The following is a 25,104-nucleotide window of genomic DNA, read 5'->3' as shown; positions in this document are numbered from 1 at the left end:
GGCATCAACGTGACAAACAATTCCTATTCTTAAAACGTTTGTACAAATGTGGAACAAAAAGAAATTAATATGCAGATGGAGTGATTAAATATCAATGACAAAGTCATCAATGGATTTAGAGACAGTTTTATACAACTATTAAGGCGGCCTATGGTGTTGCCTCGCGTAAATGAATGGTAGAAATTTAATGAGATGCAGTTGGTAAGACTTTATCAAATGACCTATTCATTGTGATGATACACGGCAAGCAATCCACGCAAAGAAGTCTAAAAGTTAATTAATTTTCTTTGATGAATAGTGAACATTTGAAAACTATGGTAGACAAGTGTATCCTTTTTTTGGTAAGCGGTGGACAATTGTATCATTTTCTTTCACAATCACACATCATGATGTTCATTTGTCTTTACAGCAAAGACGAGGGCAAAGTTCACAAAGCCAAGCCCTATCCACTCGACACCTCATTGAAACTCAAGTACGTCTCCAGACAGAATGGAGTATGTTAGGTGTGGCACACAGGATACTCTCCTGCTATAGTCGGTTAAGCTGTAATTACATTTGAGAGTAATACCATCAAATCACAATATAATTATAATTTTAATTAGCTTAATTAGTAAATTATCTTGCCAAATTAAGTTTTCAAATTTTGATTATATCTAAAACTAAGCATTTGAGTGGTCTTAGTAATACCATCAAATCACAGTCAAATCATAATTCTAATTAACTCATTTGATAAATTCTTTTATGGTATTAAGTTCCAATTTTGATTATGTCAACAATTAATTGATATCTTAATGTGATGATAAATTAAAGAACAATCTCTAATTAAGAGCTTAATATAAAATATAAGAACACCACTTAACCTAAATACTTAAATATTTAAGTTTGGGCTCAACTATGTTATATTAATAACTCACTCTTGTCATTTTTTTTTTTTAATGTGTGACTTTATTACATACATATACCCAACAATCTTCCTCTCATGTGTAAGTCTTTACCTCTCTGTGGGCTTTGACCAAGTCCTATTAGCTTCTCCTTGCTTTATGAGTTTTTTTTCTTCATCAATACATCATCCATAGTCCTCTCATATGCTATCTGTGATACCACGGGTCAACCCCACATGCTCATGAATGGGAACCCGAATTGCACTTCCATATCCATGGAAACTTGACGCCATACCATGATCTAGCACCATTGACAATACTATTTTGTTAGGTATTTCTTCAGGATTGTTTGTGTAAGCTCTTTAGGCTTACCCTCTTCCCGCTCCAACTATGAAAGGGATCTTAAACACCTTGCCACATTTGTCGCACATAGCAATGGGCTCTGATACCATTGTGGAGACTTTAATTGAGAGATTAATATAACATATAAGGATTTTGTTGAGAGGTTAATATAACACATAAAGACATCACTTAACCTAAAAGTTTAAGCCTTAGAGTTTGGGCCTAATTATGTTATATTAAACACTCTCTCCTATCATTTTTATTCAATATAGGACTTCACTCGCACCTATATACCCAACAAAAAAAATCATAGCAAAATCTCAATTTGTCTCTACCACAAATTTTAAAACTAAATTAACTTGTTGGTCTGGCTATGTGTTTTTCATGGGTATAAGCATAGAGGTGGCTTCCATGGCTCCATATCTAAATAAAAGATTGCCTATTTACTTCCCCATAAGTGAATGTATAAAGACAATTTCTAATTGTAAAGTTGTAGTCAGCCAGTCCTAACTCATAAAAGCTTTGTTTCTTATGATATTAGAGCATTCACAATGGTGGTTGTAATACCACTCAAAAGTTATTTTACTAACTCAAATCATTAAAATCATGCAACTAGTATTATATTTTTTTAATGGGTTTTATTGTCTCTCTCTCTCTCTCTCTCTAGTGGTCCAATCATGATGGCAATGGTGGTGGTTCAGTTGCAATTCGTGGGTCACGGTGGCAGTGGTTCAATTGCAGTTCGTGGGTTACAGCAGTGGTGGTTTGTGGGTTTGATCTGGACCATTGGGTTATAGGTCACGATTTGGATCATTGGTTCTAGGTCATAATTTTGTTTTTGTTTTTGTTTTTTCTCGATTGGTGGTGGTGATGTGGTTGTAGGTTTGGTGGTAAATGGCATTGGCAATTGTTGTCTAGTTAGGTTGTAGTGGTCTCTAGGTTGCAGTGGTGGGTGTGGCTATTATTGGCTAGTTGAGTTGTGGTGGTCGTTGGGTTGCAGTGGTGGCTGTGGTTGTTGCTAGCTGGTTGGATTGTGGTGGTATTTGGATTGTGGTGGTGTTTGTGGCTATTTCTTGTGGTGGCTGGTTGGGCGGTGGGTGGTTGCTATGGGTGTATGTTTTATGTTATTTTAATAGTTGCTTAAATTATTTTAATGAATTGTATGCTAAAATAGAACCTTTGATGTTGGTTGTATTGTAAAGTAAAGTGGTAAAACAATAAAATAATTTTTTGAGTTGCTAAAACCTAAAACTTTTAGCTCCATTACTTTGAATGCTCTTATAAACTTATTAATAGCGGCTAGAAAGGTTTATTTGTTTAGCAAGTTTGTTCTTCTTTTATTATTATTATTAACATTACAATTTTTTGGTTAAGTGTTTACTATGTAGCTAGATTTGATAAAAATGAAAATGCATTTTGTTATTGAATGGTTTGGGAAAAAGGTTGGAGGATTAATTCGGGAAAATGACCATTCCAACCCAGATTGTTGGGTCCTTGTGTCAAGTGGGTCAGGGTGTTTTTTGAACAAAGTTTGTTTGGAGAGTATCGAGGGGAAAATTGTTGTCCTTGAATGAAATATGGTGGGAGGGGGGGGGCGGTTCAAGCCGAAACTAAATGTTGGGCTCTAAGATGATACCCAAAGGCTTTTGGTGTAGGGATAAGCCTATCCAAGCAAGTAATAAAGGTTGCACCCTGGCAAGAACAATATCAAGGACCAATAAAACACTTCATAATAGTTAATTAATAGATTAGAAGTCCTGTCACAACAATGCAAGAAAATAAAATTCTCAAACGGTAGGGTAAAATTAAATTGATGGTCCAGCAGTCAATTATTGAACAAATTTAAGAAGGTGTTCACTTCTGGAAGTCCTTGTGTGTCTTGGTCAAAAAGGTCTAGGGTACTTTCTGCTACTACTACATCAATTTGAGGAAAAAATTCCATTGTTCTAAACACATTATATCCTTCAATGGAAAAACAAAAAGTAAAGACCAATGGCTCCATGGGGAGAAGAAAGGGGTTATTTGGCATGGTATGAAGGGAGAAAGAAATTCCAGCTCAACGCAGTAGATATTGAACCAAGATTCTTGTGGAATATGTATGTGGGGGTATGAGTGGGATAGTAAAGGCTATTTTGAGTGAGTGGGTGTGTAAGCTTGTAATGAGATGGTGGAAATAATGCTAAAACTAAGTCTTTAATGGGGAAAATGGTTGTTCATGGCTAATTATGGAGCATTTATGAACTTTGGATATGCAGAAAAGGAGAAATGAATGTTTGAGTCTAGGCGGGTGTTGATTTGTATGGACTGAAATGATTCATTTGTGGGTTGATGGAGCTAAACTACAAGCTAAAATATGGCAAAATGACAAGAAGAGCATAATTTTTCAGAGGGTTTTTGTGTGTCTTTTGTGGGTTGATGTGATTACGCTTTTATAGTAGAGCTTAGGGGGGTGATTAGCATGAATCAAAAAATGTGGGGCTGATCAGCAAGAAGAGGGGCAGACTGCAAATCATAGGATTTGACTACAAATGGTAGATTTTCTTTTTAGCAGCCTTACTTCTTTGGGTAATATCAAATATGGGTGAATATTTGGGTAATCTTGCATTAAATGCTAAGATTTTTAAGTTTGTATTCAACCAATGGGATTAAAGTAGGTATTAAGGTAGAATCTTGGTGATGCAATTGAGATTTGGACCCTAGGGAGTAGGATTCAGCACCCCAAGCCAGGTGTTAAAGTTTGGGCCTACTTTAGAGGGTTCTGCTGGAGATCCTTTTATGCCCTTCAAACCACATTTTCCCAAATTTTCCCCTTTAAGATTCATGGGCTTAGCACATGAACCAACTCTTGAACATTTTTGGCATTTATAGAATTGATTTGTTGAGATTTGAGTAACTTGGCTATTACTTCTTTCCGCTAGAGATAGAGCTTTGAGGAAGATGATGAAATCTCATTACCCATTAGACTTTAGCTGCTAGTACAATCTCTACGAACTGTTCACGTCAGGGAGACCGTGGTAGAAAGTTGATGGGACAGCCCTTAGTTCATTCTTAGAGATTTGGTTATCCTATGAGGAAATCTCCAATTGAATTTTGGTCAAGGATGAGCAAGAAGGAATCTGGTTGGCTGGTTCAGTCCTCTGCCTTGGTTGGAACTTTGGATTGGGCTTGTTAACATGGGTTGGACCCTTTGGTTGGGCTGTGCTAATGCCCCTTTTTCACTTGGGCTTGTTCTCCTTTTATCACACATTTGGACCTACAAGATGGACATCAATGACACACATTGCCTTGGGTTTTCATCCCTCATGAACTCTTATTGTTAGTGGATATTCAATGTAGTTTGGATTTTGATAGATATTTTTAATAGATCTTTAGGTAATGAATGTAATATAATAGCTTAAGTTTAATTATTTCAAAATGCTTTGTAAATAATATTTACCATTTTGAAATGATGAATTCCATATCATAAGTAATGTTCATGGTTCCCAATAATCATGTCATAATTTAAATGACGAGCTTGTAGGATGAATAATTATCATAGAATTATGAATAGTGACCATAGAATTTGTTAGGTTCTAAGTACTTAGGAACTAATGTATTAGAACTCTAATTTGTATTGTTGGCAAACCATGATCAAAACAGGTTTTTAATCTTATTTTAGACTTGCCCAAAGTATGTGTTTTATGTAAAGTTGGAATCGAGCTATTGCAGAATTCATTGTGTAATTCGGTTTGGCTCGATTGATTGAGAATTAGACTCAACCGATCGAAAGTCGAGCAGAATGTTTTTTCTACAGAATTTCCAACTCAGCCCTAAGCCCATATGACGCGTAAAGTTTTATGTTTTGCCCTAGATATAAAAGGGAAACCCTAGCCACGTTTTTGAGGTTGCTCTTTTGCTGTGTGTGTGAATCTCTTGTAAGATCTGAGAGGTGGTTGCCTTCACACATGCTTAGGATTATCAAGAAGGAAATTTCATTGAGAGCTTGATGATCATTCAGTTGCTGCACTAAAGAGCTTAAAGATACACAAGCGGGAGTGCTTGTACTTGCTGAGAATCCAAGAAAGAAGGAGTCTGTGTTCTCGAAGCTTGCACATGGTCGTGTCAGTAAGTTTTCTACATAAGGTAGCAATAAGATGTTAGTGGTCTAAGTCGCTATTATAAAACTTCAATTCTTTCATAGTGGATTCAGTTTTATATTGAGGATAGCTAGTTTAAATCCTCCCCAGGTTTTTTACCAGTTTGGTTTTCCTGGGTGATCATATCTTTGTGTTCTTTTTATTCCGCACTTTATTTTGATATGATATATGATTATGTTAACCTAGATCTGAAATTTGGACTAAGTAATAACTTAGCTTGTTAACTAGGTTAATCCAATTGTGTTTTTTAAGGGGTCTAAAAACAAACAGAATCAAATAATCATAATTTGCCATAAATTTGGAAACATATGAGCATTCAAGTTTTTTTTTTTTTATAAAAAAATTGTGGTTATGGGAATTGGTAATTTAATCATATGGTATTTCCCAAGTATTAGCAATATTAGATTTTTCACTAAATAGTACCAATATGAATTGGGCTTTTTGATCTTGCTAGCGAGAATTGGGCTTTTAGTATTGCCAATAAGAATTGGGTTTTTTGATATTGCCAGTGAGAACGGGGCTTTTTGACATTGCTAGTGAGAATTGGGCTTTTAATGTTTCCAATGAGAATTGGGCTTTTTGATATTGCTAGTAAGAACTGGGCTTTTAATGTTGCCAATAAAAATTGGGCTTTTCAAATATTGTCAAGCATAAGCATTCTTAGACTTTAAAAAGAATGAGATTTAAACTAGTTCAATAAAGTAATTTGGGGATGAGTCTAAATTATAGGCTTCACAAAAATATTGGGCCTTATAATGTTTTATATTTGTAGCCAAGTTTTGTGGTGGCAAGAAAAATAGTTGTGGGCTAGCATAATAATAGGGCAAAAATATTTAGAAATGCCCAATAATTTGTTGATGATGTTTGGAAATAAATGGGTGATATTTAAGTAAAAATACGTGTAAAAAAATGTACCCTAACAGAGAGAAACCCTTTAAACTCCTCATATATTTTTATATTGAGTGTGAATTTTGAAAATCTAATTGTTGGATTGCATGTTTTTATTATATCCTTCATACTTGCAAAATTTCAAAAAGATCAAAGATCAATTGCTATGTCATCAAAAAAAATGTTTAAAATTTCAAGTTTTTGTGATTTAAAATTGTGTATAAAAAATAAGTTTGTTGATCGAATAATAATTAACATCCAATTTGAAAAAAATTTCATATGCATATTAAGAACAAAAGGAACACAAAATTCAACAGTTAGATTTTTTAAATTCACACCTAAAAAAGAGATATACGAGAAGTTTGAAGAGTTTATCACTAAACTAGACTGGAGAGAAACTTTATTCATGTTTTTTTAATTGGTAATCATGGAGATTTGTTGTTTTTTATATAGGGTTATCAAATTTCAACTATTTAGTTTAACTTCTTCACTTGTTATGCCTGACATTCAATTTTACTGTCTATGGATTTTTTTTTTTGTTAGAGTGATTATAATTACACACTTGCATACATGACATAGTTGAAATCATGTTTTCTATAAGTGTGAAATTGTGTTTTCAACTAAAATATATACGACAATGTGTAAGTAAGTGTGTGCAACAATAATTAGCGTTGTTATAAGTGCAAGATTGATACAAAGTGGATAAAGTGAGAGATCCTATAAGGAAATTGCACTATGAGTGCGTATTATCCATTAACTTTTCTCTTTATTGATGCGGAATGCAAAAGGGACAAAAAGAAGAACGCGAAATTTCTAGAAAATAAGATACAAAACATGTTTGCTTTTAAAGATAATCTCAAATCCATAAGGTTCCATGAATCTACAAGGAGAAAGAGGTCTGGAATCCACCAGAAAATAGAGAGATAATAGTCTCAATTTTATTGATTAAATAATGTTTTAGAAAAATGTTTATAGACTTAGATGCCTATTTAAAGGCTTTGTAAAACTTGACATACAAGAAAATATATTCTAAAACATATCCTAATTAATAACTAACCATTATGGGAACCAAATTTGACTAAAAATAAATAAAAACACTAAAAGCACCTAAAAACAAGCAAATAAAAATCTTGAACCTAAAATTTTGAAAATTGCCATTAAAAATCAAAATTAACAAATTACAAAAATTAAATAGTACATTATGTCCTAAAGCGTTTATCTATTTTTGCTTTTGTAATGACCTAAAGTTGTTATGGAAGCAAGAAATTAGCCCTAGCTTAATGACTTGCCTATAATCACAATTGATTTTTATATGGGCTTAATACAATCCACGATAGGAGATTTGAACAAGAAAAAGATAATTCTTTGCTTTATAAAATTGTGTCAAAGACTTTATTCATACGATTATTTCTGTTACATTCCTCACTCAGTGTTTCGCTCCTCTCTTTTTCTTCCCTCTATCTTTCTATTTTAAATAACTGTCCAAAAACGGCCTTTGTTTATCTGTCTTCTTTCTTTTTATACTCTTCCTCTATCTTCTTCTTTATCCTTATCCTTTGCTTAATTCTCTTCATTTTCTTCTCCAGCCTATGCCATTGTATATAGTTAGGCAGCCTTCTATCCGATCAGACTCTTCTTTTCTTAAGGTTATGATGAACAATTATTTTTAGGGCCTTTTGTTTTTATTAAATTACCGATTGTCCTAAAAGCTTAAACTATTAGGAAATAGTGAATTTAATCACTTAACCATAATTCTCATACTCCCCCTCACATGTGGGCCTAAACTTCCCTTAGTAAGTGGGGGCCCAACAAGTGGGAATTTAACATTTTAAATGGAAGGTAGAGTAAAGTCAGGGATCGAACTCAAGATCTCCTGCTCTGATACCATGTTAAATTACCGATTGTACTAAAAGCTTAAACTATTAGAAAATGGTGAATTTAATCACTTAATCATAATTCTCACACTCCCCCTCATTTGAGATGGGGTGTTAGAGATATATTAGCCCATTAGCATAGACCCAAGCCTAATTCTACTTTGTGTGCAAGTCAAGTTTTCTACTTGTACTAAAAGTCTATTAGTCTAAGGTTTAATCTACTATATATATATATATATATATATATACATGTTATGATTCATTTCTGCAAGACCATTGCCTTCCTCAAACTACCGTCACAGAGCCAAACTTCATTCAAGGGATCTTCTTAACCTTATCAAATCTCAAGATTTCATCAAGCTTCCATCTTGAGTTTGAGAGGGGGTGTTGGAGAAATATTAGCCCATTAGCATAGGCCCAAGCCTAATTCTACTTTGTGTGCAAGCCAAGTCTCCTACTTGTACTAGAAGTCTATTAGTCTAGAGTTTAGTCTACTATATATACACATGTTATGATTCATTGTAACACAGGATTTATACTACACTCTAATATATTATTGATGTAGCCCTTTAGGGTTTCCTCCGTGGATGTAGGCCGTTAGGCTGAACCACGTAACCCTCGTGTGTTATTGTGTTCTATACTTTATACTTTCGCTTCCGCATCCACATTAGCATATTCAACATGGTGTATCAATGCTAATATTTAACAATAATATATATATATATATATATTAGAATGTGTAACAATGATTAATTCTTCAAAGATCGAAATTTAATTATGTTCCATATCAGAGAGATTCTAGAAAATTATATCATTATATTATAGCGTCCTTTTTTTTTCTTTCTTCAAGTCAATGGAATTTTTCTATTCCCAAGCAACAATACTTTTTTCAATTACTTTTTTTAATTGTTCTCAACTTGTTTGCCGCTTTGGCTTTGTGTCAATCTTGATATAATTATATCAGCCGCATTTAATAAGTTCACATTCTTTTTCTTTTTCTTTTTTGAGAATCAATAAGTTCACATTCTAAACTCTCAATCTTAAGGCTGCTTTTTGTTATGAAAATTTAAGTGGAAAGTGAGGACATGGTGGATTAGATCTAAGATGAGTTCAAAACATGTCAAAGAGTCTCGTAGATCGATGATGTTGGACGTTGAAACTTGAAACATTTAAAATCACTCACCACGGATAAATGTAATTTGACAAAAATGTAATTACATCACCTTATCTTATTTAGGTCAAATGTAAACCCATGAACATAATTGATATTGTCTCACATTGCATTTTTCGACTCTTCAATTAACTTAAATTGTAAAGCCAAGAACAACAACTTTGAGATTTCAAATTTTATTAGTTGTTGATATACTAATAAGGGATGTATGGATTCTTAAGAAGATAAGAACAGTAATGGATCCCATGATTAAATAAAAATCAATTGATAAATGCATTTTGTTATACTACTAGCTAAAGTGAAACTAAAGCCTTTGATCTGTATAATATTCTACCCGAGAAATTTAGAAAGACTTGATCAATGTCATTGGAAATAATCATTCAAAGCAAATAACGACTAATGATTTTAGAATTTAAATTTTGCGTACACGTCTTTCTTCTCATTAAGCTTCTATATGATTGAATAGAAAATGGTTAATAATTCAAAGTAAATAATGATTATTTTTTTTTAGGAATTTTTAAAAATTGGATCCATGTAATGCACCCAAAGCAAATAACGACTAATGATTTTAGAATTTAAATATTGCTTACATGTGTCTTTCTTCTCGCTAAGCTTCTATATGATTGAATAGAAAACGGTTAATAATTCAAAGCAAATAACGACCACTTTTTTTTTTTTTTTTTTAAGTGACTTTTTAATACTGGATCCATGTAATGCGTCCAAAGCAAATAAAGATTAATGATTTTAGAATTTAAATGTGGCTTACACGTCTCTCTATCATTAAGTTTCTACATGATTGAATAGAAAGCGGTTAATAAATGCAAGATCCATGTAACGCGTCTAAAGCAAATAACGAGTCGTGATTTTAGAATTTAGATATTGCTTACACATGTCTCTCTTCTCATTAAGCTTATATATGATTGAATAGAAAACGGTAATTAATAAATGCATTTCATTATATGGTTGTTAGTTAAAGTCAAATTGAAAGACAGAACGTTGATTTGTGTAATGCTATTCGACATATTTAATTAGAAAGATTTGATCGATGTCATTGGAAATAATTCAAAGAAAATAAAGACCAACATTTTTTTCGAAACTTTTTAAAACTGGATCCATGTAATGCGTCCGAAGCAAATAATGACTCATGATTTTAGAATTCAAATGTTGCTTACACATTTCTATTTTCCCATTAAGCTTCTATTTGATGGCGCCCTCTTCTCTTCCAAAAGTCTGGCAGGTTAGGGTGCAATTATCCAAAACGACAAGGGTCTTGTTATGGCTGCCTATTCACAATCTATTCCATTGCCTACGTCTGTAGAGACAGTGGAAGTGTTGGCAGCGCGCAATGCAGTTAGTTTGGCTAAGGACTTGAATTTTGATCAGGTAATCTTCGAAGGAGATGCGGAAGTAATTATCAAAGCCATAAACAATGGAGGTTTTTCATCTTCAAGCTTTGGACATATCATCAGGGACATAAATCTCCTATCTTCAGCCTTTCACAAAATGTACTTTCGCCATACCTAGAGGTGTCCAGAGTACCCGAAGACCCGTCGGAACCGATCAGCCCGACCGGAACCAACCCGTCACGGCCGAACCGACACCTCCGACGGGTCGGTGTCGGGTCCCAAACTTCAGAACCCGACCCTGGCAGGTCGAGTGGCGGTTTCGTCCTTAAAAACCCGATCTACCCGACCCGCCCGACAAAACCTCAGAGAGAAGGCTGAAATCTGGCGATGTATGGGCTTCTCAGCTTCGATCCGGCCGCGTTTGGCCTTCTTTTACTCAAATCAACTCAAATCCTCACTCAATATGCTTAAATCTGGCGAATCTATCCCAGATCTACTCAAACTCGGCCAAACTCCGGTAAGCTCGACTGTAACTCGGCCAAATCTCGTTAGATTTCGGCCAAATCTCGGCCAGATTTCCATTGATATGAAGGAATATCGGCCAAATCTTGTTAGATCCGGCTAGATTTCGGCCAAAATCCGGCGAAATCACAAAACCCGAAACCGACCGATTATTACCCGAAACCCGATACGGCCCGACCCGGTTGATCTAAAACTTCTCACGGGTCGGTTGTGGGTCGAAATTTTCCCCACCCGAGAAAGTCGGGTCGAGTCCGGGTTGGGCACAAACCCGACTCGGCCCGACTCGTGGACACCCCTAGCCATACCTGTCGGCAAAGGAATAGAGTTGCTCATGGATTGGCTAGAATGGCTTGTAATTTTTCTTCCTTTCAAGTCTGGATGGAGGATATTCCTCCGGACTTAGCTCCTGTATATATCTCTGATTTGCTTGAATGAAGTTCTTCCCCCTGCTTCTTGGGGTGGTTTCTCAAAAAAAAAAAAAAAAAAAACATGAGTTTATATAAGTCATTGGCTTTGCTAAGGGTCATCAATGGGCCAGTTCGAACTGGCCCGACCCATTTTTACGTGGCAAATGGGTACAATGGACTAGGCATAATAGACTATTAACTAGTTAACGGGTCGAGTTGGGCTGGGCGAAAGAGATAACCTCAGCCCATGACCCTGTCCATGGGCAATGCCCATTTTGTCTTTAGCGAGGTGGGCTATCGAGTTAGGCCTAATGGGCTACCTATGAGTTTGCGTTAGCATATTATTTTATTATTTTTATAAGAAAAGAATCAATTTTTTATAAGGGAATAATCAATCTATTTTTTTAAAGGAAAGAATTAAAGAATTTAATACTTAATTACAAATTTTTTTACAGTCAAATCTATTTAATTTTTTGTTTTGATGATGGAAACCTATTTAATTTTTTTATTAAGGCTTTAAATAGTTTTTTTTTTAAAATTTTTATCTTTAATAAAAAAAAAAAAGGTCAAATGGTTAATTCAAATTTGCTAGACTACTAGAAAAATATATATTTAGTAAACTAAGTTTAGCACAATTACTTTGAGTATCTTAGTGGTTAAGAGAGTTTTCTTAAAAAATTCCTCTATAATATCTTAGGATCAATCTTTCATACACTTTCAATATATTTTTGTTATGAATTATGAGTTATTGGGCTGGGCCAACGGGTTAGGCCAATGGGCTGGGCAATGGGTTGGGCAACTAGGCTAGCCCACTGGGTACCCATGGGCAAAAAACTAACGCATGGCCTAACCCACTGGGCTAGTGGGCTACCCATGAGCCTCAATAACAACGGGCCGGGTTGCCCATTAGCTCGGTGAGCCATCGGGTTTCTGAGTTGGGCTGTGGGCTATGGGCTACTTGATGACCCTTAGGCTTTGCCAATGTGGGACGTGGCCCCTAGAAATTGTTTTCATCCAAGGGGATTCGAACCTTAGACTTGGAGGGAGCATGCTACCAACCCCAAAGCCCTAACCACTTTAGCCAACCCCTAAGGGTTATAACTTATAACGACTAATGTTTTTAGAATTTAAATGTTACATGCATTTCTCTTCTCATTAAGCTTCTCCTGTTGTAGATTCTTAAGCTTCTTTCTTTTAGCAGATTATTCAATATGACAAAATTAGAGAATGTAGGATATGATATAAATGTATCTAATTATCAACCAAAAAAAAAAAAATGCAAAATAGGTTTGAGAACCATTGTGATGTAGGTCATACTATAGTCACCCCTTATCTTTAAGTTGAAATGTGCCCCCAAAATGAGATAAAAAGTAATTAAAAAATGAGACAAATTTAAAAGCCACACATATAAGATATATAGGGCATATCAAATCATAGTTTTTTTTTCTTAGAAACCATATCAAATCATTGTTGATATAACTTTTGTTAAAATTACATCATTTAATAAATTTTTTAATAATTAAGGTTTTGAAAATTATACCAAACGTTCTATTTGTTTCACACACACACACACAATTTTTTTTTTTAAAAAAAAAAAAAACGTTTAAAACTTTATAAATGAGATAATTATTAATCTCTTATATATCATTTTCATATTTTGTAATTAAGGGGTATAAGCAGATAATACAATTTAGCAATGGATATTTCCAAGAACTCTCAAATACAAAATGTATATACACAAACATTATTTCATTCTCCGTATTTATCACCCCATTTCTCAAATTTTAAAATACCTCTAGCATTTAGCCAACCTTTCTTTCTACATAATCTAACTATTTACCCTTTTCCCCCCTCTTGGTTTGAGTTGTGATTTCTTTGGAAAGTTATTCCTGTAATTTAGGGAATTTCAATTGGATTTTTAAAAAATTGGGAATTGGAGCGGGGATGATGGGAAGTTCATTGCCATACTACAAATGTAAGGAGAATTCTATGGTATAAACCTGTATTTTATTTTATTATTATTGTATGTGTAGGGATAAAGACCTAAAATCATATATTGGGCCCTAGGCCTTGTTCGAGGACGTTGGCATGTCCGAGGAGGGATAATTGATTGTGAGAAATTCTAGTTTAGAGTCTCATGAATAAGAAGGGAGTAGAGGGTGGTCCGAGGAGGAATTCCTCCTTGGCCATGACAAATATAGCTCAGATACGCATCCCAATGATGACAATGACCTCATAGAAGCTCCAGTGTTAGGAGCATGCCTCATAACAACACGAGAAGGAAAGGAACCCAAGAAATATCTAAGTAAAAACTGATATCTTCGCATTATATGCACTGCAGCTACTTTTCTGACCGCATTTATATGGAGAAAACCCCTGAACAGTGCATCTTTGACTACCGTAACTCACAGAGAGCCAGAAAGGGTGTTTAATGGGACAGACACTCGAGTAGTGGCTTGGACGATTGACAAATGGAGGACCAAGATCACCAGGAAGAAGGTATGTAATGTAGGAGACCCCTGAAGGAAGGAGGATCGAAAAAGGAGAGGAAGAGTACTATAACAATCAAAGCTGCATTTGCAATCATTTCTATTGATTTATACCTAAATTTTTCTCCTCGGACAGTGAGTTTATCCAGCCCTATATGTCTTGTTCTTACTTGATTGCCTTTTTTTTTTTTTTTTGATAGGAGTGCTCATAATATTTTATTCAGAAATTGACGTAGATAGTACATCATGCATGCATGCTTGTTCAATGCACCCAGGGCATTCCTCAAGCCATACAAGATAGTCTTCCACGTTAACTGCTTGCTGAGCCAGTACGTGGGCAGGGATATTTCCCTGTCTTTTGATATGGGAAAAAGCAAAAGTATGAAAATCTTGAACACATTTTAAGACACCTGTGACACATTCTGGACTGCAGGATTTGCTTCTGTCAAGCCGTGAATAGCATTGCATACCACAAGCGAGTTGCCCTTAAAGGTCACGTCCATGACCCCTATCTCCCTTGCAAAGGTGACCCCTATCTCCATAGCCTTGGCCTCTGCTTCCAGTGGCCCCAACGGATTGTCTAGTTTCTTGCATAGAGCTGCAATTACCTCTCCTCTGCCATCTTGTACCACCACACCAACCCCCGCCTGCTTCCTTTCAGTGAATACAGCTCCATCAACATTCACCTTATAGCCTCCTGCCTGTGGAGGGACCCACTTAGTGACCTGGTCCTTGATTTCACATGTCATTGGTTTTTCATTCACCATTTGGAATTCTTCAAGCAAACAGAGGGAGCTTCTCGTCACAGCCTGTCCACTTCTAAGCTTACCCCCGTGTCGAGCCTCATTCCTATTTTTCCATATCCCCCCGCTAATCATGACTGTCCGCTCCACAATTTCTGGCCTTGCCTCCTCCCATTTTTGAAGGTGCCAAATGACATCCATGTAGTCCCACGAAGGAAAAATCTCAAAAGGAAAGGAGAGTTTGCAAGAGGACCACACCTCTTTCGCATGATCACAAAACCAGAACAAGTGACTTATGGTCTCCACCTGCTCCCCACAAACTACACACATGCTGTCTTTTGTGATGTTCCTTCGCCATAGATTTTCTGTCGTTGCTAGGATGTTTTTACATGCTTTCCACGCAAAGTGCTTGACCTTATTTGGTACATTCATCTGCCATAGTCTTCTCCATGTATTTCTCATAGTTGACTGGTTTGAGCCTTCAGCCACTAGTTTTTCCCCTTGGTCCTCCTGTGCCAGTCTGTATGCACTTTTGACCGTGAACCTTCCATTCTTATTTTCTGCCCATATCACTTTATCCCTTGCCTCGGTAGCGCTCAAGGGTATGCCAAGGATAGCCACTGCATCTTCCGGTAGGAAACATTGGCTGACAAGGTCCCTCTTCCATTCCTTGTTATCCTCATCAATAAGATCACTGACCCACTGAAACTGTCCCTGTGTTCTCTCAGGCGTAATAACCTTGTATGTACTCGGACTTGGGATCCATTTGTCCTTCCAAACCTTGATCTGTTTACCATCTCCCATCTCCCACCTGCCACCTCATACCCCGTCGAACCAGTGGTTGGGCTGCCATGATGCTCCTCCATGCATATGAAGGCTTACACCCCATACTAGCATCCACAAAATCACAGCTTGGGAAGTACTTTGCCTTATAGACCCGGTAAAATAGTGAGGAGGAATTTGTCTGGAGTCGCCACCCCTGTTTAGTCAACAACGCAAGGTTAAACAGTTTCAAATCCCGAAAACCCATACCACCCCTCTCCTTTGGTAGACACATTTTCTCCCAACTCAGCCAGGCCATTTTCTTTTCATCCTTCACTTGTCCCCACCAAAATTGCCTAACCATTCCAGTCAACTCCTCGCATAGAGTGTTAGGGAGCTTAAAACAGCTCATCGTGTAAGATGGAACTGCCTGAGCTACCGCCTTGATCAGTACCTCATTTCCGGCATTTGATAGCAATTTTTTCTTCCACTCGGTGAGCTTGTTTGCCACTCTTTGCTTCAGTTGCGCAATCGTGTTTCGTTTAGACTTACCCACTAGAGAAGGCAGTCCCAGATAGGACTCGTGTGGCTTGATGACCTGTGCTCCAAACATGGCCTTTATAGCTTCCTTTGTGTCATGGTTTGTATTGGGGCTAAAGAAAAGGGAAGTCTTATCTTTGTTAAGTTGTTGACCAGAGGACTCCTCATAAACTTGGAGCACGCGCTGAATTTCCTCCCCATACTAGCCGTTGCCAAATTCACTAGGGCATAGTTCTTTGACCCACTCTCTACAAATTTATTGTACTGGTCTCATTGGGCCAAGATTCCATACCACTTGGGCTTGGGCCGCAAAAACGTGTCCATACAGTATGTATCATACATCCAATTATTATCCTTTAAAAAATATATATATATATATATATTATAATAATAGATAAACGGTTATAATTAGTAAAATATTCTCATCAAAAAAGCCTCTCTCTCTCTCTCTCTCTCTCTCTCTCTCTTCAGTTACTTGCAAATTCTACTATGGCTCCATTTAAGATTACCCTAAAAGAGAAGAGAAGAAAGGCTGTTGCCAAAGGTCAGCAGCCACAGTCCAAAAATGGAAATGTTGATGCTGCTTTGGGACCAATAACACGTAACCTTCACATTTCCTTTACACTGCCACGGAATAGGGGACCCAGCAGTGTTCCTCCATTACCCAAAAAGAGGTCTCCATTTGATAATCATTGAACATGTTCATTTTTTTTTTACTCATTTTTCAAACAATAAGATTTTGAACTAGAAAACTGCTATATGATATGATTTCTTTGTGTGTGTTTAGGGAGGAAAATGTTTCCATTCGTTACTTGCGACCTCGTTCCAAGTCAAGCGGGTAAAATTACTTCTTTTGAGTTTTCTTTCTTCATTTCTTTATTATATTATTATTAGTATTATTTACAACTAACAATATTTTTTTTCCTTGACATACAGGAATGCCAATGAAGAAGAAGAAGTACAGGTGATAGACACCACACACACCCTCTCTTTTCTTTCTCTCTTGTCATATATATATGAGCTTGTTCTACTCAAATATTGCTTTATAAGAAAAATTATGGTTTACTATTGCATGCGTCTGAAATCTGTACATATATATATATATATATAAAATAGGGAATTGAGAAGCATCATGTTAAAATTTGCGCAAGACAGGGACTTGAAGTTGTGCTTGAGGGGTACGTACAAATTAATTTCATATATATAAATTGTAAAAAATTTGATCTAATGCTTTTTTTTTTTCTGCATATGACCGGTTGATGATGATTGCTTTGCTCGACCATAGGATCAAGGTAATATATATGCATACCTTGTATACACAAATCAATTTACTTTACATCCAAAAGAGATCGAGACATAGTGTTCTTCTATCACCTAATAATATATATATGCTTGGTGACATTCATTATCTTTTTATTTTCAGGAAATGCAGGAAGACCTTGAACAAGTCCAACGTCATCTTTGTGCCTTGCAAGAGGAACTCAGGTGAAGCTTGCAGCCTAACCCTTGCAGATGATCTCTTACAATTTGTTCCGCAGGGATCTCACAATATATGCAGTTCTTTTAAAATCTCTCAACCAAGTATTATAGTAACAAAAAGATAAGAGAAAATAAAGGAAAAATAAATAAAATATGAAAATTACAAAGAAAATGATGGTATCGCATTTTCATATTTTGAAATGCTAAGGCTTTGATTGCGAGAGTTTATACAAAGACAAAATGTGGAATATATGTATATATTAGATATGAAATCTATGTTTTCTAAAAAAGAGTGGGTTTTGGTTAGTTTCATTAATTGACAGAGGTTTTTTTTGTCATTAAACAAAGGATCATCTCTAAACCCAATTACACAAAAAACTAATTGATTTCTTACTTGAAGAAAAAAAAATTATGGACTAATGTATGTTCAAATTTTAACATAACAATAAAACAATTCCTAAAACCTAATTATGAAAAATTGCATAAGATGCCAAAAAAAAAAAAGGGCTTTGTTTGGTGCAAATGATTTGAAACTACATATTTCAAAATACAACTTTAAAAAAAAAAAAAAAAAAATCTAAGAATAGTTTTTCAAACATTGATCATTTTTAAAAAGTTGAACCAAATGAAAACAAAGTTAGAAAAGACACTTAAAAAAGAAATAATCCGGTGTGTGTGGGACAGGGGACTGCATACATCAGATAGAATAGTCAAAAACTCAAAGAGATTTGAATACTCTTGTTTATATATAAAAATAAATAAATAAAGGCACTTAAAAAATAAATAAACGTTGATAATAAGCCATTTTAGGGTCTAGCCCTCCAAATTTAAAAAAAAAAATAATAATAAATTATACATTGATAGTTAGGATTAGGAGGATTTGAATCCAAGTTGTTTCGGTTGAAAATACCAAGAAGTACTAACCAATTGAACTACTAATCTCTTAGTTTAAAAAAAAATGCTTATGACTATTAAGCATTTGTATTATACTAAATCCAATATAGGGTTTATACACTAAATAACTCTAGGTTGACCTAGACTAACCCATGATTGGTTTGTTAGTTAGTCAATTATATGAACCTACAATTGGTTTGAGTCTCTTGAGCCATAAAATTTATAACCGTATCTAAGAAAAATAACAGCATGAGGGCTTGTTCGGACCTAAAAAAGTCCAAGTCCTCTGTAAGAAAATTATCTAATAAAAGTGGTTTTCTTTCTTTAGTATTTTGTATTAGCCCCCCAATTGAGCTCATTAGTATCCATACTTGCATTGCTCACAAAAATGTGATATACTCTGATGTAGCAGGAAACCATAGTCGGGTGCCTGATCATGAGAAAACGAAGTAAAATGGAGGAGGAGAGATGCTGCTCATCTAGTTGTGTTGTGTTGTGTTTGTGTTTCTAATTATGTTATGTGGTTTGGCTGGTGCTTTACTCGGCAATTAGTGTTCCTCGGTTGGTTACTGTACCCAAAGAAAATGGTGTGTTTACTGTTTATGCGTGGTCTTTTTTTCAGGGTTGGCTTTGCAGTTTGTACGTATCAAGAAGTTATAATTAAGCTATGGTTAATAAAATTATGTTCGTAGCTTCCTCCATGATTTATATACTGTCATATTATGTTACAGTTTCTCAATGAATATTATCGAAATATGTTTGAAAAATAAGTTATCACATAATTAAAAAAGGAGTCACATCATTGCTACATTAGACACATAAGCAAGAAAACTAGTGGAAGTAGATAAAGGGAACGCTCATTTTTTGTTACAGTTTCTCAGTGAATATTATCGAAATGCGTTTGAAAAATAAGTTATCACATAATTAAAAAAGGAGTCACATCATTGCTACGTTAGACACATAAACAAGAAAACTAGTAGAAGTAGATGAAGGAAACATTCATTTTTTTTTACTTTAGAAACTAATAACGCTACTTTAAAACTTCAAAGACAAAAGTGCTTACTAAGTATGTTTTAAGGACCAAGAATTCGACTGTTTATTTTTATATAAGCATTGGTGATAAGTTCCAGTTCTTCTTAAAACTAATATCCTTTTTCTATCAATAGCTATATTTGTATGTTCTCACCGGTGACAAATTATGGTTGTCATTAAAAGAGTGCTTTCCAAACTTTATGTTCAGAGATGAGTGCGTAGATTTGGGCTTTTGAACATCATATAATAAAAGAGGGTTGACTAATGTTAGGGAAATATTGCAGATATTATTTGGTACTCTCGAAGTATGATAATGTGGTGTATCCTTTTTTCATATTCATAGTGAATCCCACTATGAATTTAATTAGTGAGATTCACTATGGATATGAGAGAAGGAAGCACCACATCACCATACTCTAGGAATACCTAATAATTACTCAAAGATTGAATAGAGACGAATACAATTTGACATGGACGGGTCTATTCCCTAGAAGAGCAAGCTGGGATTAAGCATCTTGTAGCAGTGGCTTCCAATTATAATTCCAATTCGCTAGACCTTAGCATGGAGACCATCACAGGCCTTGGAACATTAGATTCCTTGCAGCTTGGAAGAGAAGGACCTAGTCAAACAAACTTGGAATAAGGAAGCAAGTCAGTCAAGTGCTTTTAAACTTGTGAATAAAAATGAAGTTTGTTAGAGAGGCATTTTGAACAATTGCCGAGAGACGGTCAAGGAGCTTGTAGCTGGAATCGACCAAATTTAAAAGCAACAAGCATCAAAGAGTAATCTAGCAGTAGCTAGAAACCTTTAGGTGAAGATAGAGGAAGGTCCCATGCAGATAAGAATCATATGGAGACAAAAGTCCAGATCTTGTCTTGAAGAAGGTGACTCCAATTCCAATTCCAATTCTTTACATTTGATGAACAATCATTGGTTTTTTTTTTTTTTTTTTTTTTAAATAAAAAAATTCGTTTATCAACCGAGGTAGAGGAATGAGATTGGCGAATATTTATTCCAAAATTTCAAGAAGGGCTTTTAAATCTGCCAATTCCCCGATGAGCTAGGAGAGATAATCACCCCCACTACTTATATGAGGAAGAGAATGAAAGCTTAATTGAGATGTCAACAGAAGAATAGATGGGAGATATACACCTATCCATGAATCCTCTAAAAGAGTTTGGTCCATATAAATTGTCAGAGATTTCTTCAACCATGTATTAATTTTTGTGTGACCAGTATGCATTTCATATATTTATTGACATTGACGTCCATTCTCGTCTCAAGAAAACAACACATTAACTGGTCTTGAGAGATCAACACTGACCAGTGGCAATTGACATCAAGAGAGAGAGTGCAATTTGACCTAGTGTCGAGAGAGTATTTCATGTAAACATAAACATATATATATATATATATATAACAGAAGCCTCTTACAATTTGTTCAACTGTTGTCAAGAATGGCATTCCCAAAATTATATACTACAAAAAGATGATCCATTGCAAGTGATGAGAGGCATTCACTCTCCAACTTAAATCGATAAAGCTTACCTCAGGCGCTAAAGCGACATTTTGGTCTGTGTAAATGCTTTGTAAAGTATATAAATTACATAACAAGAAAATCCCTCTTGCTCTGAACGAGAGGCATTCACTCTCCAACTTAAATCGATAAAGCTTACCTCAGATGCTAAAGCGATATTTTGGTCTGTGCAAATGCTTTGTAAAGTATATAAATTACATAGCAAGAAAATCCCTCATGCTCTGACTGGTAAAAAAAAGCCAACCAATACAAAACATCAGTATAGCCCACTTCTTAATTGACACTTACAGAAGAAATTTAGTACTATCACAGATGACAGAGCTGTTATGGAAAATATGCAAATTAAATTTCCTTGGTATAAGCAAATATAGTTTTAAGTGATCTGTCTTCTAAACAGATTACTGCGTTTCTCCCATCTGGATCAACTCTTTCTTTTCTTGGTGCCAAATCTACTTAATACTTCTTTTCCATAAGACCCAATAGAGATAAAAACAAAAAGAGGAAGCTAATTTTATAAAAGAATCACTGAAAGTAGAACTTCAATATAAGAATGATTATGATTCTTTCATAGGATTAGCCCTTTATTTAATATACAAAGTAGCATATGTTATCCTTCATTAAGGCTGATCTCAAAGACGAGTGTCATCAAACACCCAAGGCTCATGTAAAAACAGCTCCCGGCCATTCATTTGGACTATTCCTGCAGCAATATCCTCTGCACGCTTCCTCGCCGCTTCAGCTTTTCTGGCTGACTCATCAGCATCCTGCATTAAAGTATATATGTATTAAGAAGGATTATTCTGTGGCAGATCAATTTGATACAATACCTCCAATTGAGTAGAAATCTCAGATTTGATTAATAGAAATGTGAGTGGGACTGTGTAACTTGAGTCCTAAGGCAGGCCAAGGACACTAGACTGTGTGGCTAGGTCCTTCAAAACAGGCAATTCAGCTTTGCTGTGAGCAATCAGATCTGAGATTAGCATTTAACTCTTTGAATGTGATTCATTCTTTTTCCACAACATCTAATTCCTAGTGCTGTTAAATAACTGCTTACTAGCAGCTTAGATGTGAATTGACCTGTGTAACTCATTGTAAACACCTTAGGAGAAGTACTAGCAGCAGAGGAACACACCTGTGTGTGCAACACATGATCTGCTACCAATTGGGTGTTCCAAATTAGCTTTCCAAGATGACATGGAAATGGCAAGGAAAATCCTTTACTTTATAGAGGTTATTAGCAGTAAGCACTAGATAGAATTAAAATATGCAACCTAGTGGTGCATGTGCATCAAGAATCTACCACTTTAATCATTCAGTAAGGTTTATCTTCATTACAAGCAATATCAGTTGAGTATCTCTGTGTATGATTGGGGAGGCTGTGAGTTTCATTTGAACTTTGAAGAGCCTATTCAAATCTTTATGGCTTCTATTATGTTTGCTAATAAAACTTAAAATGAAATGCCAAAAATGATCTTAATTGCAGAGGTGGGTCTTAATGAGATTGTTTACTTCTTTAGGTAAACCCAACTTAATCTTAAATTAATATTATATACGTTTTGATAAGTCATAAATTTTATTAAAAAGTATAGAAAGAGCGCATCCAAGTACTCAGGTTGTGGAGATGAACTGTGCGGCAAATCATCTAAAATTACAATAGTCAAGAAATCGCAGAAAATTAGAGAATTGATGACCAGTGAAAACCATCCAATCATACACAGAACATGAGGTCATCTTTCAATCCGTCATAGCTTGTTCAATTCCTTCAAATGTCTGGCAATTCTGTTCTTTCCAAATAGTCCACATTATCCACAAAGGGATCACATTTGAAGAGATAGATAGATATATAGATAGATAGCTGCTAAAATTTGACAAGAGACTACAGGGTTGGTATCATAACTAAAACAGTTCCTGAAAGTGAAAACCACATATGAAGCATAAAGTAGAAACAGAGTACTAAATCAAATACATAAACTTCAATAAACCCAGATTCCCATTCCACCACACATGTGTTCTCCTCCACATACGAAGTACCTACACTACCATCTCAATTCTCAAGCAAAAGTGTATACATCACCACACCACTAATACTTGTAAAGCATATTATCTCATCTAAGGATCTCTAAAATCTAAACCCCAAATCATTCCTACACAACTAGGTACAGAAATATCAATTGGGCCATATGGGCATAGACATTCAGTTTCTATTCCCAAAAAAAAATATATATATATATATATATTGGAACATATTTCATTAAATAATCCAATTACAAGCCAAAATATTAAATAGAAACAGAAATAAAAAGAAACCCAATTCTCTATTTCATGAATACAAGCTTCTTAAACAGCTAAGGAATTAAAAGCATGAAAATAAAAATTTAAAGAAAAAAAATTAAAGAAAAAGAACCTTCTGGCGCTTCCAAGAGAGGAACTGGGCCACCGTGATGGAATTGGGGCTTGGCTTCTCATTCTCAGTTCCTTGCTTTTCTGCTTCTGCTCCCATCTTCTTTCTCTTTCTTTTCAGATTGCGCGTCTCTCGTTCGTGCAGCTATGTAGAGTTCTTTGTTAATCCTTTTTACTTTAGGAATTGGCCGTATGCATTACTCTTTACATATGTAACAATTTAAACTGACCACATTTTGATAATTAAATAAAGTAACCCAATACTAAATAAATTCTAATTTAATTAAGTTTCTTTTTTTTTTTTTTCCTAAAGAAATTCTAATTCTAATTTTTTTAGGGGAAAATTATAATTCTAATTAACTAAAATATTGTATTTTTTATTAAAAATTCTCTATTTTTTGACCTTATATAGTAGGCGAATATGTTTGACTTTTTTTTTTAAGACTTACGGCAGCCTCACAATTTTTTACATAATTTTTATTTTTTTATTTTTTTTAATTTGACGCATAATTTTATTTTTTTAATTCCTTATTTATTTTAAAAAAACTAATCAAATATCAACCATTCATTTTAATATTTAGACTCCCAATAGGATTTTTTTTTTTTTTCTTAGAATGTCATGCAAGTCTTTGAATTGCTTCTAAAGCATGTTTGTATGCAACGTAAATTCTTTCACAGTAAAGGATGTGTAGCTGACTTACCCTCCTAAAAATCATATATAACTAAAAGATCTAGGCTAAGCTCGACCCATATATTTATACAAGAAGCAAGAACCCTCATAGAAAAATTAAACAATATTGTAGTTGTAGTTTTAACTTTCAAGTCATGAGAAACTTGCTATAGAAATATTAGTGAGACATATAGAAGAAGAAACACAGTAACACGCCATGACTAAGTACAGGAAGATCATTCAATCTTCACATGCCAAATATGTGTAGAGCCCATGCAATTAAACTAGAAATTCAACTACAATAACAATTGTGTATACCCTTTTTTTATGATGCCAAATACATCGAAACCTAGATTGAAAACAAGGTGCCAAACATTGAATGTCCTATATTTATTTATGATGCATGAATTGCATGTTTAAATAAGAAATAAGAAATAAAACTTAATATCATATGTATTCTATATTTATATTTGCTACCTCACCTTGAAGGCTTCACAACATCATTATTTTATTTTTAAACCAAATTTTACCACTACAAATGTGTTTTTCTTATATTTCTGTTGTGCACTTCTGTCCACTTTGGTCATACTTAGTCCATTTTGTCCATTTTGGTCCACATTGGTCCTCTTCAGTACACTTTGATCCTATTCAGTCCACATCAGTCTTATTCTATTCTATTCAATCCAATTCAGTCTATTCTATCCACTTCAATCGTATTCGGTCCATTCTGTCCACTTTGGTCCTATTTGGTCATATTCGGTCCACATTGGTCCTATTAGGTCCATTCTAACCACTTTGGTCTACTTTGGTCCTATTTGGTCCATTTTTTCTACTTTGGTCCTATTTGATCCACTTTGTTCAACTTTGGTACTATTCGGTTCTATTCGGTCCACTTTCCTTTCTTATTTGACATAGCTACCTATAATGCCCCATCTCATTCCTTTCTCATTTGACGTGGATAAAGTTAAACCTTGTTCATTGTTGGCT

General features: G+C 35.0%; 2 protein-coding genes across 2 annotated transcripts; one reads left to right on the top strand and one right to left on the bottom strand.

Annotated features, from left to right (window-relative positions):
* The first annotated feature begins 16,552 nt into the window (after positions 1 to 16,552).
* Positions 16,553 to 17,461, top strand: LOC112016255 (uncharacterized). Its single transcript, XM_065763443.1, has 5 exons — positions 16,553 to 16,775; positions 16,889 to 16,939; positions 17,038 to 17,065; positions 17,218 to 17,283; positions 17,387 to 17,461. Exons 1-5 carry the CDS (start codon positions 16,591 to 16,593, stop codon positions 17,459 to 17,461), a joined length of 405 nt encoding a protein of 134 aa, XP_065619515.1. The 5' UTR covers positions 16,553 to 16,590.
* Positions 17,462 to 21,289: 3,828 nt separating this feature from the next.
* On the bottom strand, positions 21,290 to 23,662 carry LOC112016257 (uncharacterized). Its single transcript, XM_024048777.2, has 2 exons — positions 23,452 to 23,662; positions 21,290 to 21,808 (listed from the first exon to the last, which is right to left on the bottom strand). The coding sequence occupies exons 1-2, from the start codon at positions 23,545 to 23,547 to the stop codon at positions 21,674 to 21,676; spliced, it is 231 nt and encodes a 76-aa protein (XP_023904545.1). The 5' UTR covers positions 23,548 to 23,662; the 3' UTR covers positions 21,290 to 21,673.
* Positions 23,663 to 25,104: the final 1,442 nt, after the last annotated feature.

This window comes from Quercus suber, unplaced genomic scaffold (assembly GCF_002906115.3).
Source record: "Quercus suber isolate HL8 unplaced genomic scaffold, Cork oak 2.0 scaffold_507, whole genome shotgun sequence".
NCBI lineage: Eukaryota > Viridiplantae > Streptophyta > Magnoliopsida > Fagales > Fagaceae > Quercus > Quercus suber.
The sequence above is the reverse complement of the archived record's forward strand: the minus strand, read 5'-3'. Positions and strand labels throughout refer to the sequence as shown.

What these genes read in the sequence shown, in the direction of transcription:
- LOC112016255 (XM_065763443.1), top strand. Translation starts at nt 16,591, where the DNA reads ATGGCTCCATTTAAGATTACCCTAAAAGAGAAGAGAAGAAAGGCTGTT. An exon ending in CCTCCATTACCCAAAAAGAG is followed by an intron (nt 16,776 to 16,888) that starts GTCTCCATTTGA and finishes GTGTGTGTTTAG; the next exon opens with GGAGGAAAATGTTTCCATTC. An exon ending in CCTCGTTCCAAGTCAAGCGG is followed by an intron (nt 16,940 to 17,037) that starts GTAAAATTACTT and finishes CTTGACATACAG; the next exon opens with GAATGCCAATGAAGAAGAAG.
- LOC112016257 (XM_024048777.2), bottom strand. Translation starts at nt 23,547, where the DNA reads ATGGGAGCAGAAGCAGAAAAGCAAGGAACTGAGAATGAGAAGCCAAGC. An exon ending in TCTCTTGGAAGCGCCAGAAG is followed by an intron (nt 21,809 to 23,451) that starts GTTCTTTTTCTT and finishes ACTTTAATGCAG; the next exon opens with GATGCTGATGAGTCAGCCAG.